At 36.7% G+C, this 14,815-nt stretch overlaps 1 protein-coding gene across 1 annotated transcript in view; it reads right to left on the reverse strand.

The window, feature by feature from the left end:
• Nucleotides 1–398: 398 nt before the first annotated feature.
• Nucleotides 399–14,815, reverse strand: part of CrebA (Cyclic-AMP response element binding protein A) — a 103,760-nt gene continuing 89,343 nt past the window's right edge. The window contains exons 4-7 of the mRNA XM_033473774.2: nucleotides 13,863–14,200; nucleotides 5,550–5,828; nucleotides 5,293–5,436; nucleotides 399–4,468 (exon numbers count right to left, since the gene is read on the reverse strand). Coding sequence (XP_033329665.1) covers nucleotides 4,283–4,468; nucleotides 5,293–5,436; nucleotides 5,550–5,828; nucleotides 13,863–14,200 — 947 coding nt within the window. The 3' untranslated portion in view covers nucleotides 399–4,282. The remainder of the gene's footprint in view (nucleotides 4,469–5,292; nucleotides 5,437–5,549; nucleotides 5,829–13,862; nucleotides 14,201–14,815) is intronic.

The raw sequence follows: 14,815 nt of genomic DNA on the forward strand, positions 1-14,815 counted from the left end.
TTACTATACTTTGCAGCAAAGACAGGAAGACGTACTCGAAGGCGTCTAAAATAGAACCTGAATCTTCGCCAGAAGGAATCTATCTACGAGGAATACGAATCTTCTTCGTGACCCATGCACTGGGCGGTTGGCGTAGGCGACTTGAACTATTCAGAACAGACGTGGGCAACGACCATTGCCTGAAACACCTTCGGCTTGCAATTATTATCAAAGGAGGTTTAGCGTCAGCGCCTCGAGTAGGCGTGTGGTTTCGTTGCTCTCGTTTTCTACAGAGAAACGCTTCGACCCGGCAAAATCGGCGTCCACGCCTGTTCCAGAAGACAAACTGATCAACTTTACAATGATTGGACCTGCGAAGATCGTGGGCTTCAAATGTTTCCATTCAATCCTCTGGGGAATTAAAATTATCCGTTTTAATATTCTGATAAAAATTCTACAACATCTGAATAAACGCACTCCCATTATTTTCATAAAGTAACATAAAATAGTAACTTTTAGGATTCTGTAGTGTTATAGCGTTAACAAGTTTTAGCACCGTTTACAGAACGAACACTCGATTCTGTGTATAAATTGCAATCTAAAATAAAAGATCTCTAATAATTTACTATTATCGGTCACACGTATCGGAATCTGGAAAATTTTACGCAAGACAGGTGTACAGCATCTCCATCGTCTCTCAAACGATTATAGCAACCCGTTCGTTGATCGATCAGTTCAGCTTTCCGGAGACTCGCTCGCAAGGGTCCAAGGAATTCCGTGGTCCCACCGAAACATTTCCGACCGCGATTCGTTTCCGACGTCGGTCTGACGAGCGTCCATTCGAGAGCAGCCTCCTTCTCGAATCTCTCGTCGGCGCTTCTTAAACGCTACCTCGAACAGACCGCGAACGCGAAGCCACGACACTTTGCTGCCATCGGGTCCTGGATCGGCAAGTTCGATCGCGGGAACAGGACGAAGCGTAATTCGAGAGGAGCGAAGGCGATTCACCGTCGAAAACTGAGTCGAGTTCGCGCGACAGGATTTTCCGTGTCGCGCCACGCCGCCTGGAAATTCGACGCCGAAAAATTCGCGACGCGCCCGACAAGATGGCGGACGCGGACGGTCAATGGAGGCTTCGATTTTGGGCTCGTTCCCTTCGAAAGCGAGGAGGTCTCATTGCGCGCGATAAAACGAATGTTTATTATATGCGAATCACGCCTCGTATTCCGCTTCGGTGAACCGCGATTGAAAAACGAGTAATTACGCTAACATAAGGAAAGAAGGAAAGAAGATCGAAGGCTACCAGTAACGGTGATAAAGTTCATTACTCGCTGTGTCGCTGAAACCTTAAGGCCGGGTTTCCTGTGCGCGTCCGACGTGTGCGTCCAACGCATTTGCACCGATGTCACAGAAAATAACGCTGTTCTTTTCTCCTAGACGCGAATGCATTGCGGTGGATTTCGTCGTTCACGTATCAAAATGTCCAAAGAATAATCGCCAAATAAGTGTTCAGATAAAATTTACTTGGTTTTCGCTCAGTCTAAAAAACTGTTTCTACAGAGGTGCGAATAATTATAGAAACAAAGTAACTTCTGCACTTTTAGTGATATCTAAAACGAAACTTAACAAACCATCACATTCGCGTACTTCTATATCAGAAGCAATAGAAAATAGAAATATAAGAATATAGATTTTGGTTTAAATGTCAGCAAAAGTGTAAACGTTACTTTCAGACTATAATTATGCGCAGCACTGTGTGTGTCTCCTCTCGCCGTAAATGTTTTCTTATAAACCCTTTGCACTCGAAGCCGTTTTAACTGTAAATTGAAAATAACTTTTCCGACCCACAGTATTTCCATTTTATACGGCAAAGTGCGTTTTGATGCATGCCAAATTGTGAGTTTCGTGATTCATACAACAGTTGCGCTTCGAATAATGTTTCAAACCTAAACTTCGACGATATAAACATGATCTTAGAACGTGATATAACGATTTTAGTGGTGCCTCGGAGTCGTCGCTCGAGCGCAAAGGGTTAAAACGCTACAATAACCCTCTTCATCTCGCTTCCCGTATGTAATACATCTTTAACGTCGTTTCCGTTTCATTACGTCGAAGTTCTCAGCACAATATCATCGTCGTCATCTTCTCGCAACGGTGGCGCGAGCGCAAGTAAATTTCGATGCATTTCGAAACGTGATTTCACCTTCTCCAGACGCTGGTCGCAAGCGTCGAGCGCGTACGTTTAGTCGTTTACGTCTGGCCGCTCGCAGGAAATCCCGTCTCAACGGAAATCGTTCAGCCAGAAAAACGACGATCATCGTCCGAAAATATGTCGTACAAATCTGCGGGGGGGGGGGGCTGGTGCGAATTATACCTAAAATAACGCGACGTTCGTGGACACGCCGACGTCGTCGACGTCACGAAATTCGAACTGGATCGCGCGAACGCGTCCGAGAAACTGCTTCCCGACTGTCATAAATACTTCGACGATTAATATATATATATATATTTATTTATATATAATATAGTTAATAAACTCTCTCCACGCTTACCTATTAACATCCCCTCCTTATTTGATTCGGAGCGGTCGAACGTGTCTCTTGGCTTTTTGATTTTTCGCGACGATCCCGCTTGCCGAGCGTGTGGCGCGCGAAATCATTTCTCAATAAACCGTTCCACGGTCTTCGCTCGAACGGTTAATATGTTCGGTAATTATGCGGACACGAGGGCGACCCGGGCGAGGCCTGGAGCTTCGACAACCGCCGATCGAAATTCGTCGGGATCGATACGGTAAAAAAAAACTCGATCGAATCCTTCTGTCGACCGATTCCATCATTTTGGTACTTGTTTACAAAAATGCAGCGCAATAAATCGTAAATCATCGACAATAGACGTGCAGGGTGGTCCATCTAAGGAGGTGCAGATGATTATCTCTTCGAATTATAACTAATAAGCGAAGCATTCTCATCCGATGCTCGGTAAGAATATATTTTTTCTAAGGTCGTTATTTCAGAACTCTGAAGGTCTTCGATTATTCTTTCCACGATGATCGAAGTCTAGACTATAATAAATGGCCTAGTGGAGCTAGTTACTGTGGGGTGACCGATTACCGTGCCTTTGCGTCGTTTTCGGGTGTAATTAAGTTTATATTTGTCAAATAAGACATACAGTAGAGACTCTCTTATCGCAATATTTATTTTTATAATATCCCCTGATGCCAAAATATTCTATTATCTAAAAGTTTCATTCAAGCTCTCTAATAGATAATAATGTGTCTAAATAATACAATGATTATATATATATAGATCAGCGAACATTTGTCTTAGTACAACTGCTCTGTTAATTTTTTCATTCAAAAATACACAAAATGAAAGAACAAGAAAATTTGATATGTCTTATTCAATAAATATGAAGTTAATCATGCCCGGAAATAAGACAAAGGCACAGCATAATTAATATTATATATTAAGTTTTATATTTTCGTATGTCATTTATATTTCAATTAAAAAATGTAATATTTCTTATTCCATAAATATACAGTCAGTTACGCTGGCAAGCAAAACAACGGCACAGTAATTGGTCCACACCACAGTAACCGGCTCCACTGGCCTACTAGTAACATTTATTTCAGGCCATTCAGGAGAATATCCTTGCGAGTTGAAATCGTGATCAAGGTCATCGCGGCAGCCTCCTTAAAGTCGTCACTCGCCAGCAAATTTCTAGCACTATGGGAGTTCGAATGGGCATTCGGATCCCGTTTAGATGGACCACCTTGTGCGAGGGTTTGACAGGGTCGTCGAAGTTCGAGGCGGGTCCTCGCCCGAAGATCGGCGCTTGGATCACGGCTGATCTTCCTCGGGATGAAGGGACACCGAAACCAGCGACAGAAGGCACTCCCGGTCAATGGACACCGAACCTCTTCGATTCCCCTCCGCGACGGAACCGGGAAGACTAATCTTAGGTTAAAAAATTGGTCGTTGAACAGAGCGATCCGAAATACTCGACCCGCCTCCTCGATGGGAAGACTTCGCAGGAATGTAAACGGGATTGCACGAGCTCCCTGGGAAACAGGCTCCCCTCGGCCTTTCCTCACTGACTTAGAAGCTAACTAATGGGACCGAGGCCCCAGCCAGGCCCGCTTTCTCGATGGGCCGAATTGAAATTGCACCGACACGGTCCCGATGCGACGTTTGCGCATCAGGAACACTACTGAGAGGACTGCTTGGCCGGCAGTCTTCAAATTTCGGGACGAAATATCCGAAGTCCCCGCGGCACACGAGAGTTCTGCTCCTGGGCCAGGCTCTTAGGAGTTCTGCATCTGCAGCAGGGACTGCAGGCGTTGCAGCTCCTTCAGCAGCTCGCGATTCGTGTCCTCTAACGCGTTCAGCCGGTCCCTGTACGAGGAGTTCTCGTTCGTCAGCATGGTCACTCGTCGCTCCAGACCGTCCATGTACTCTTTCTTCTTCCGGCGTGACTCTTGCGCGGAGATCTGCAACGAGAAGCCATAGGCGTTTGGTTAGAGCGACCAATAATTACTTATAATAATAATATTAATAATAGTCTGTTATTATAATATGTAATATTTAATATAATATTTAATATAATATTGAACATAACATTTTATGTAATATATAATATAATATTTAATATAATATTTAATGTAACATTTAATATAATATTTAATGTAACATTTAATATAATATTTAATATAATATTTAACATAACATTTAATGTAATATTTAATATAATATGTAACATAATATTTAATATATTATTTATATAATTATTTGTATAATGTTATATAATATTTTTTTATATGCGTTTTTATATGCAGTGTGTCCCAAAAATGAGGAATTCCTGGGATCATTTCAATTATTATATATTCTTTCCTATTTAATGAAAGAGAATTGATTATAAACTGAATAATAATAATAATAATAATAATATAATAAATAATAATAATGAAAATAATTAGAGCGAACTTGGATTCTTGACCTGCAAGAACTATATATATTACTTACTCGACTTACTCTTGGATTTTGTTTTAATATTAATACTAGAATTATCGACGATATATATATATATATATATATATATATATATATATATATAAATTAATATTAATATTAAAACAAAATCCAAGAGTAAGTCGAGTAAGTAAGTCGAGTTTCGAAAAAAGGTAATTGCGTTCCGAAAGGTGTTGGAATATTTTCCGCCCAGGTATTCTAACGTTAAAGAAATTCCCTGAGATTTTGTTCTAGGAGACCGAGACAGATTCCCGAGTAGATCCCAAATAAAGAAGCAGAAGCTCACCTTGTTCTTGATTTTCCTCCGCACCTTCTTCAGCGACTTCTCCTCCTGCTTGGTGAGGGGCAGCTTGGTGGGCACCGGGTATCCTTCGGCGATCAGCGTCCTCTTCTCCTCCTCGGTCAGCGTGAGAATTCCCGTGGAGCCTTTCTGCAGAACCGACGAGAAAAATAAGCGAGTGAATACACATTGGCGTACTACGGCGCACGGATATGCCCGCGTTGTTCCGCGGTGTGCCGAACGAGCTATGCTGAGATGCTCACCGGCTGGCAGGAAATCAGGGGTGTGTGGATCGGCTGCCGTGTGGTGTGTGTACTACTGTTCGTCACGTACAGCCTGGGCGTCAGCAGGCCCCTGAGATTCTGTGCGTGCGTGGAGCTCTGGGAATCTCGGCGTTCCGGCGAGCAGGAAGCGGAAGCGGTACCCTCGCTGTCGGAGCTTGCACTGCTGGGCGGCGTCGGCGGCAAACCCTGCCTCGACGTCCGCGAATTCACCTCTTTAACGTCGCACGCCTCGCCGCTGTACTCCTCCACCTCCATGCTCTGCGGGAATCGAGCGGTCTTTTTAGGCGTTATGTTAATAATAATTATACTATATATATTATATACAATTATACATAATTGTACTATATATGTTATATATAATTATACTATATAATTATAAATATAATAATATTATAAATATTTTAAATAAATATAATATAATTATAATTATATATAATTATACTATATAATTATAAATATAATATAATATAAATAAATATAAATATTATAAATATAATATAATTCTAATTATATATAATTATACTATATAATTATATATAATTATGTTATATATTATATATGATTATGCTATATATATTATATACATATAATTATACTATATATATGATAAATAATTATATTATATATTATATTAATAATAAATTTCAGGATATTCAAATAATTTGTAAATGTTGTTCAGAATTATTTCAGTTGCGTCGAGAACATTTTTTTAAATTTCATTATAACTTAAAACGGATATATCTCAATTTCTATTTAATAGCAACATTGCTTTATTAATCTGTTCTGTTACAAATGAAATAGCATTCACATTTATACAGGATGTCCCTAGTAATTTTCACGATTTTTCAAGTGCTTGTGGTAATCTAATAAACAAATAATTAATTAAATAAATTGGCTACACAGTGCAACAAAGAGAGAAATTTCAAATAGTTTTCATATTTAAGCTTTATATTTGTCTACTTAATTGTATTTTGGCTCGTACCAAGACGAATCCAACGGTCTAACGTAGTATGACCTTCGAATGACCTTGAAGGCAAAACTATCTAAATTTCATCAAAAATTGACGAACAGTTCGAATAGGTGGTGACCGATTTGTGTTCATTATCAAGTCTCGAGATTACATTAAATTCAGGAATCTTGTGTAAATTTTGTGTTTTACTGGAAATTTCTATCTAAGAATAAACTTATCTACGAACTGTGGACTATTCGCAACAAAAGAACAAATGTGCACATGCGGTGGCTTAGCTATTAAGACAGCTCTGGCGTTTAATCTTAACTTGTCACCGGATGCAAATAGTTGTTTAATATTACCTTGTCGACAATGTATTCTAACACCGAGAAAGTTGATATGTTGTAAATATGTGGCGAATGATAAAGAAATGCACGTGGAACAGTAAATCTGCTGTAAGATATTCATAGTGTAAGATACTTCAAGTGGCAGCATCCATCTGCACTAACATTTTCTAATGTTGAAAATATTTTACGAAATTATAGAAAATTTCAATGGTTTCTGAATTGAATGTAATTTCGAGTCTTGATAATAAACACAGGTTATTATATCACCTAATTGAGCCGATTGTAATTTTCTATTGAAACTTCGATTCGTACGACTTCAAGGTCATCCGAAGGTCATATCCTAGGTTGTTGAATTCTGCTCAATACGAACTACAATACTATTGCGTTAGAAATATAATGTGACAATTATCGGAAAAAAGTGTTCAACATTTGTTTATTTCACTGTAAATATTTTTTTATTAGATTGTCACAAGTACTTGAAAAATCATAAAAATTATTACAAGGGACATCCCTGTATATATTTGTGGTTACTATTTCATTTGTAATAGAACAGATTAAGAAAGCAATGTTGCTGTTAAATAGAAATTTAAGTATATCCGTTTTAAGTTATACTCTGAAATTAAGAAAAATGTTCCGAACATAACTAAAATAATTGTGAACATTTACAAACTATTTGAATTCTTTTTTAACATTGTTCATTTTAGAATAATTCATTATAGGTCTAATGACACAATTTTAGATAGAAAAAATATAAGAGAATGTGTAGATACGATGATAATTTTTTTCTAATTGTTAGAAGAAATTTATATGGTCTTCGAAGATCGTTTAAGATCATTTAATGTTGTTTAAATTTTCGTTAAACGTCCCAAAAGTTAATCTTCCTTCAGCATTTCGTCGTTTCGTATGTAAATATAACGCGATTCACACTAACAAAAGTGAACTTTAAACGGCATCAAATGACCTTGAACGACCTCCAAAGACCAAAGTATTACAGGTCAATGAATTCACCTTTAAAATGCACTATCCGCTTACGTTATAAAAAAATAGCTTCGCTACCTTTGCTGATATTTAAAAAATGTGTCCGGACAACATTGTTTAGCTCGAAGCTACGAATATTATGATTCATGTTTTTTTTCCCTCAAGGTAATTTTTTGAAGTATTTTTTGAAGTATACTATTTTTTGCACATTGATCCCAATTTTTTGACTTATATTCGTGTTTGAATTATAATTTTCTGTGTGTAATTTTTTAAAATATAAATTTTTGAAATCGGATGATTCTTTCCGGGAAATCCTGTATTTCGAATCGGAAATTATGGCTTAAAAAAGAATGGGTCTCGTATTAGGCAACTTTATCCCAGTGGTAAATCTTGTTATTTTTAACGATGTAGTCGAGTTTCGCCCTCCTAGAAGACGTTAGAGAGATACGCTAGTGAGATGTTTTGTCGAAATCGATGGTTTCTTCGCATTTGCTTGAGGAACATATTTTCCGAAATGCAAGTGCGAATCTCTATGATTGAGGCCTTGAGGAGGTATGCTAGTAGAAACCGTTGAAAACAGATTAGCGTCAAGGAGTTACACACGATTTGTATTATACACTTGTGCAAGAGCGATGATTATATCAGTAGAAAGCGGATCTCTGTGGAGAATAAAATTGTTTACCTCGATTAAAAGAAACGGAGGAAGAACAAAAATGTATTGTCTCTGTTAGACAGTGTAAAATATCATTGAAAATAAATCAATGTTATGAAGTTATTTATAATTATAATCACACACATGTGTATATAATGCTTATTAATAGAAAGCGGATTTTCATGCAAAATAAAAATTGTCTACCTCGATTGCAAAAAACAGAAAGAGAATAAAAATATATTGTCTCTGTTAATCAATATAAAATACCATTGAAAAAAAATCAACGTTATGAAGTTATGCACGATTTTTGTTATACAGATGTGCAAACAATTCTTATTAGTAGAAAACTAATTTCTATGCAGAATAGAATTGTCTACCACGATTGCAAGAAACAGAAAAAGAACAAAAATGAATTATCTCTGCTAATCGATGTAAAATATCATTGGAAATAAATCAACGTTAAAATTTATGCATGATTATTGTCACGCACATGTGTGAACAATGCTTATTAGTAGAAAATGGATTCCATGCAAAATAAAAATTGTCTACCTCGATTGCAAGAAACAGAAAGAGAATAAAAATATATTGTCTCTGTTAATCAATATAAAATACCATTGAAAAAAATCCACGTTATGAAGTTATGCACGATTTTTGTTATACAGATGTGCAAACAATTCTTATTAGTAGAAAACTAATCTCTATGCAGAATAACATTGTCTACCACGATTGCAAAATACAGAAAAAGAACAAAAATTAATTATCTCTGCTAATCAATGTAAAATATCATTGAAAATGAATCGACATTAAAAGTTATGTATAATTATTGTCATATACATGTGTATACAATGCTTATTAGTAGAAAATGGATTCCATGCAAAATAAAAATCTACCTCGATTGCAAGAAACAGAAAGAGAATAAAAATATATTGTCTCTGTTAATCAATATAAAATACCATTGAAAAAAAATCAACGTTATGAAGTTATGCACGATTTTTGTTATACAGATGTGCAAACAATGCTTATTAGTAGAAAAGTAATCTCTATGCAGAATAACATTGTCTACCACGATTGCAAAATACAGAAAAAGAAAAAAAATGAATTATCTCTGCTAATCAATGTAAAATATCATTGAAAATAAATGCACGTTAAAAGTTATGTATAATTATTGTCACATCCATGCGAAATAAAAATTGTCGACCTCGATTGCAAAAAAACAGAAAAAGAACGAAAACATATTCAATTATTTTCATTGTTCCGTATTTTGCCAGGTCATTTTTATCATAAATGCATAAAGTCCGCCGTCCAGTTGTCAGTATACAAAATTTTAGACACAGTAAAATGCCGTAAGTCAGGAATTCGAGCGTTCTTCTTTTATGACTGGCGCGACGATCCGTTGAAGTATTCAAAAAGATTGGTCTCCTCCTTTCGATTCTCACGAACAGGTCCATAAAGCTGGCAATTCGCATAAACATCCGCAATCTAGATGTTCCGAGGGAATTTGTTTGTACTGGTCCGAACTTCTAGCGGTGTTGCTAAAGAAAGATCAAAAGTTGGATCGTGTCTACGGTGAATCCAAACAGTCCCCTATTCCTCCTCTTTACAACGCTGCTTGTTGACTGTAAGGAGCTCGCGCGGTTGTAGCTTGCGTACTCCACCTAGATGCTACAGCTCTAAGAATAGCATTTCCTGGAATCAACGAACTATTCAGAGTTGGCCATTTCTTCCTTACTTTTTGATTTCCGACGATCTTGGAGATCACCTAATTCTTAGAGACTATCCAATTATTACAGACTACTTAATTCTTAGGGACTACCTAATTCTTAGGGGCCATCTAATTCTTAGAGATTGTTCAATTATTATAGACTAGTTAATTCTTAGGGACTACCTAATTCTTAGAGGCCACCTAATACTTAGAGGCCACCTAATTCTTAGAGAATAGATTCTTAGAGGCCACCTAATTCTTAGAGAATAGATTCTTAGAGGCCACCTAATTCTTAGAGAATAGATTCTTAGAGGCCACCTAATTCTTAGAGATTACCTGATTCTTTGAGGCCACCTAATTCTTAGAGAATAGATTCTTTGAGGCCACCTAATTCTTAGAGAATAGATTCTTAGAGGCCACCTAATTCTTAGAGATTACCTGATTCTTTGAGACCACCTAATTCTTAGAGACTACCTGATTCTTTGAGGCCACCTAATTCTTAGAGAATAGATTCTTTGAGGCCACCTAATTCTTAGAGAATAGATCATTAGAGGCCACCTAATTCTTAGAGATTACCTGATTCTTTGAGGCCACCTAATTCTTAGAGACTACCTGATTCTTTGAGGCCACCTAATTCTTAGAGAATAGATTCTTTGAGGCCACCTAATTCTTAGAGACTACCTGATTCTTTGAGGCCACCTAATTCTTAGAGAATAGATTCTTTGAGGCAGCCTAATTCTTAGAGAATAGATTCTTAGAGGCCACCTAATTCTTAGAGATTACTTGATTCTTTGAGGCCACCTAATTCTTAGAGAGTAGATTCTTTGAGGGCACCTAATTCTTAGAGAATAGATTCTTTGAGGCCGCCTAATTCTTAGAGACTACCTGATTCTTTGAGGCCGCCTAATTCTTAGAGAATAGATTCTTGCAATCGAAGTAGACAATTTTTATTTTGCATGAAATCCATTTTCTACTAATAAGCATTGCTATGCATGATTTTTGGTTAAATGTGCTATCATTTTCTCCCATTGTACAATTCTATTGCAGTTCTATTGCAATTCCAGTCTATTTGTGTATGTTTATAGTGGTATTTTGCAAATTTGTATAGAGCTAAAACCTTGGTTGTAATATTAAATAAATAAAAATTACGTTAATTTTAAAGTGTGCTATTTTTTTGTCCGACACTGTAGAACCTTCAAAAAGCCAATTCTATTAACTTTATTTCCTTAAAGAATATTGTCTTCCACGGGAAGACCTGCAATGATCTATATCTAAGGGATGAAAAAAAAATGGTTATTGCTCCCCAAATCGAGAATGAAAGCCATATATTTTTAGGTGTTGCGAGAACTAGAGGACCTAGAGCAATGAATTTCTTTTTTTAAATTCGCATTTTTGATCGACAAATTGAATCGCTTAAAAAAAGTTCCGACAAATTTATTTGCTTAAAGAATATTCAAAATATACAATTTTTTCCTAATTTCTCTTATTAATTGTTCATCTAATTTTCCACAAACTCGTACATGCAATCTATGAACCAAAATATGGAATACAAGTTTTCGGAATTTTGTTGTGTTTCCAATATTATTTACATTGACAATATCATTTTGCTGTTTAACGTTATTACACGTTATTAATGGAGAGATGTATGCGAATGTGTTTTGTAACGGTTAACATAAATTTCTAACGATCTTCGGAACTAGAAATACCATGGTAGTTAAGTTGGTTGGTTTTGAAATAGCCAAAGAAGATGCTGTATGTATTAACGTGACGCGGTAATAATCACAGCGGCCCCGAAACGCGTTCTAGACTAAAATACTCTCTTCATTCCCAGGGATCTCCTAATTTTTAGAAGTTTCTTAATTCCTCAAGGTCACGTAAAACTTCCAGGGTTTTTTTAATTCCTAGAGTCCTAATTGTGTTAGAGGTCTCCTAATATTTTGATGGCCATTGTTATGTACGCATTAACTTCGCGAAATTTTGAATTATAAAAATCTATATAGCGCAGATTTTTAAACAACGTACCATAATTACAATATTAACAAAATTTATCGTATTTATATTATTGATAAAGTATATCACAATTGCAGTATTAAAAAAGTGTATTGTGATTGCACCATTAAAAAGATGTATTGTAGCTGTACTGTTAAAAACATTTATCATAATTATATTGTTAGAAACGTGCAGCATAATTATACTATTGAAGAAGTTTATTATTATTGCACTATTAAAGAAGTGTATCATAATTGCACTATTGAAAAGGTGTAACGTAATTATACTATTAAAAACGTGTACTATAATTACACTCTTAAAGAAGTGTATCATAATTGCACTATTATTTTAACAGTGCAATTATACGACTAAAAACGTGTACTATAATTACACTATTAAAGAAGTGTATCGTAATTGCACTGTTAAAAAGGTGTATCATAATTACACTATTAAAAAAGTGTGTCATAATTGCTCTATTAACATTTTGACTGCCGTATCGCCCATATGTAAGTGACAGAGTTACTTAAAATTTAATTTTTAAAAATCCATTTTTACGCTAATACATCATAATTTGTTAATTTTATTCAGATTCGCAAGAAGTAAGAATGTTGAAAAAATAATTGATGTCATACAAATTTCCTTTACGATTCCGATTTAATTGAGTAAAATACTTCGATTTTGTAATTTTTTTCATATTTCTGACGCCGTCGTCGAAGTGTTTACTTTTCATAGATTTTTTAATTTCAATAAATTTCGTCTCCTAATGCTTAAAGTAGAATGCTTACAGTGGAAATGTTTCAGACGAAAGTTGTACACTTTTTTACATAGAATATGATTCTGAAATAAAAAAATGTAAGTTCATGATAAAAAAAGCAAGATGACCTTGAAATAACCTTGGAAACGTCCGCGCATTAGAAAACTAGCAGTGCCATTCGACTCCCCACGCATATTAAAGGACATGAGTCAGTTTTTTTTTTTTCAGTCACGTGTCTACAAGGTTTTTTACAATCTCAACTATGACTCTGCATACAGGGTGTCCCATTTTAAGTAATGCACCCAATGATCTCCTAAACTATAGCTCGTTTCCAGAAATGTATCAAACGAATCTTATCCTGTTTCGAAAGGTACACCCTATAATGATCGCAAATTTTTGCTCGCTGGAGGTACTTTCAAGATTTCAAGGTGACCTTGGTTTCTTTTCATGGAATTGTATGTTTTATTTAACGTAAGCAGATAGTGCATTTCAAGGTCAATTCATAGACTTAACTACTTTGGTCTTTGAAGGTCGTTCGAGGTCATTTAAAAGGTCAATGAATCGACCTGGAAATGCACAATGCGTTTGCATGAAAAAGATATAGGTGTCCATGTTATAAAAAAAGTCAAGGTCACCTTGAAATCTCGGATGCACGTCCACTGTTCATTCAGCAAAAATGTACGACCTCTCGAAACAGAATAATCGTCGCTCCTAATGGAGCACCCTGTACATAAGATGCTAGTACGGCACACGCGAGACCCGGCCTCCGGCCATTGTGGTCCGTTACGCGAGGGTCACTTTCCTTCAACAGCCGTTTCCGCGATTCTAAGTTCCCGTTGTCCGACGTTTCCACTAATTTTGAAACGATGTTCGCCGATCGCGGGAGAAAAACAACAATTCGGATCGGGAGAGAAACGTTACCTGATAATATTCCTCGTCGTCCTCCTCGCTGTCGCTGGTCTGCGACATGTGATTCTTGGGGAAATGAAGGCTCTGGGGGAACACCATGGTTATCGTGCTCTTGTCGTCGACTATCGTCGTGTGACAGGACTCCGAGGGACTATTGGGCGCGCTGAGCGGTTCCCCTTTGATCTCAACGCATTCCACATCTTCAGGTACTAGGTTGCTGGTTCTCTTTAGGATAATCGTTGAGGTAGACGACGCAGGCAACGTCGTCGACGATGACGACGACGACGACAGCTCGCTGCGCCCTGTGCTGGTGTTCATCGAAATAACCGGGAAACACTCCTCCTCCATATCTGCAACCGAACGGTCCTCCATTTGTCACTGTGCATAATTTTCCCCGACAGTTATGAACGGTCTCTGTAGACCTTTATGTAAACTATTTTTGTTTTATTTTCTTTTATTTTATTTTGCTATAGGGAAGCCCCAGATTAACCACTGTGTCAATAACCAAAATTGACGAAGTTGTTCTACAATTGGGCACTGTTATGATGGCCGCCTATATAACGTTATTTTTTTTATATAACTTTTACGTAATTATGTAAACATTAATTTTTAGTTACCTTATATTTATTACCGCAATAAAATGTCATTTTTATTAAGAGGTATTCTAGCGTGAACTTCTGAGAAATCAATTCTTTTTCTGAGTTTTCTTAAGCGATTGAAAGAAACATCTCTGGAATCTTACACGCGAACTCCTAAAATTAACGAAGTTATGGTTGCTTGAAAGACGCGACGACCTTGCATTATTATCGATACACTAAGCTTTAAAGGCATTTTTCTCGAAACTATGTTTTTTAGTGTGCCCATGATACAGTAAATTCTCTCGGAAGTGACAAATTTCGGGTTGCTATGAATTTCTCTGTGCTAGTCCTACGCCTATCTTGGTTGAATCGTGGCATGTGCCCTCC

This window comes from Megalopta genalis, chromosome 3, assembly GCF_051020955.1.
Source record: "Megalopta genalis isolate 19385.01 chromosome 3, iyMegGena1_principal, whole genome shotgun sequence".
NCBI lineage: Eukaryota > Metazoa > Arthropoda > Insecta > Hymenoptera > Halictidae > Megalopta > Megalopta genalis.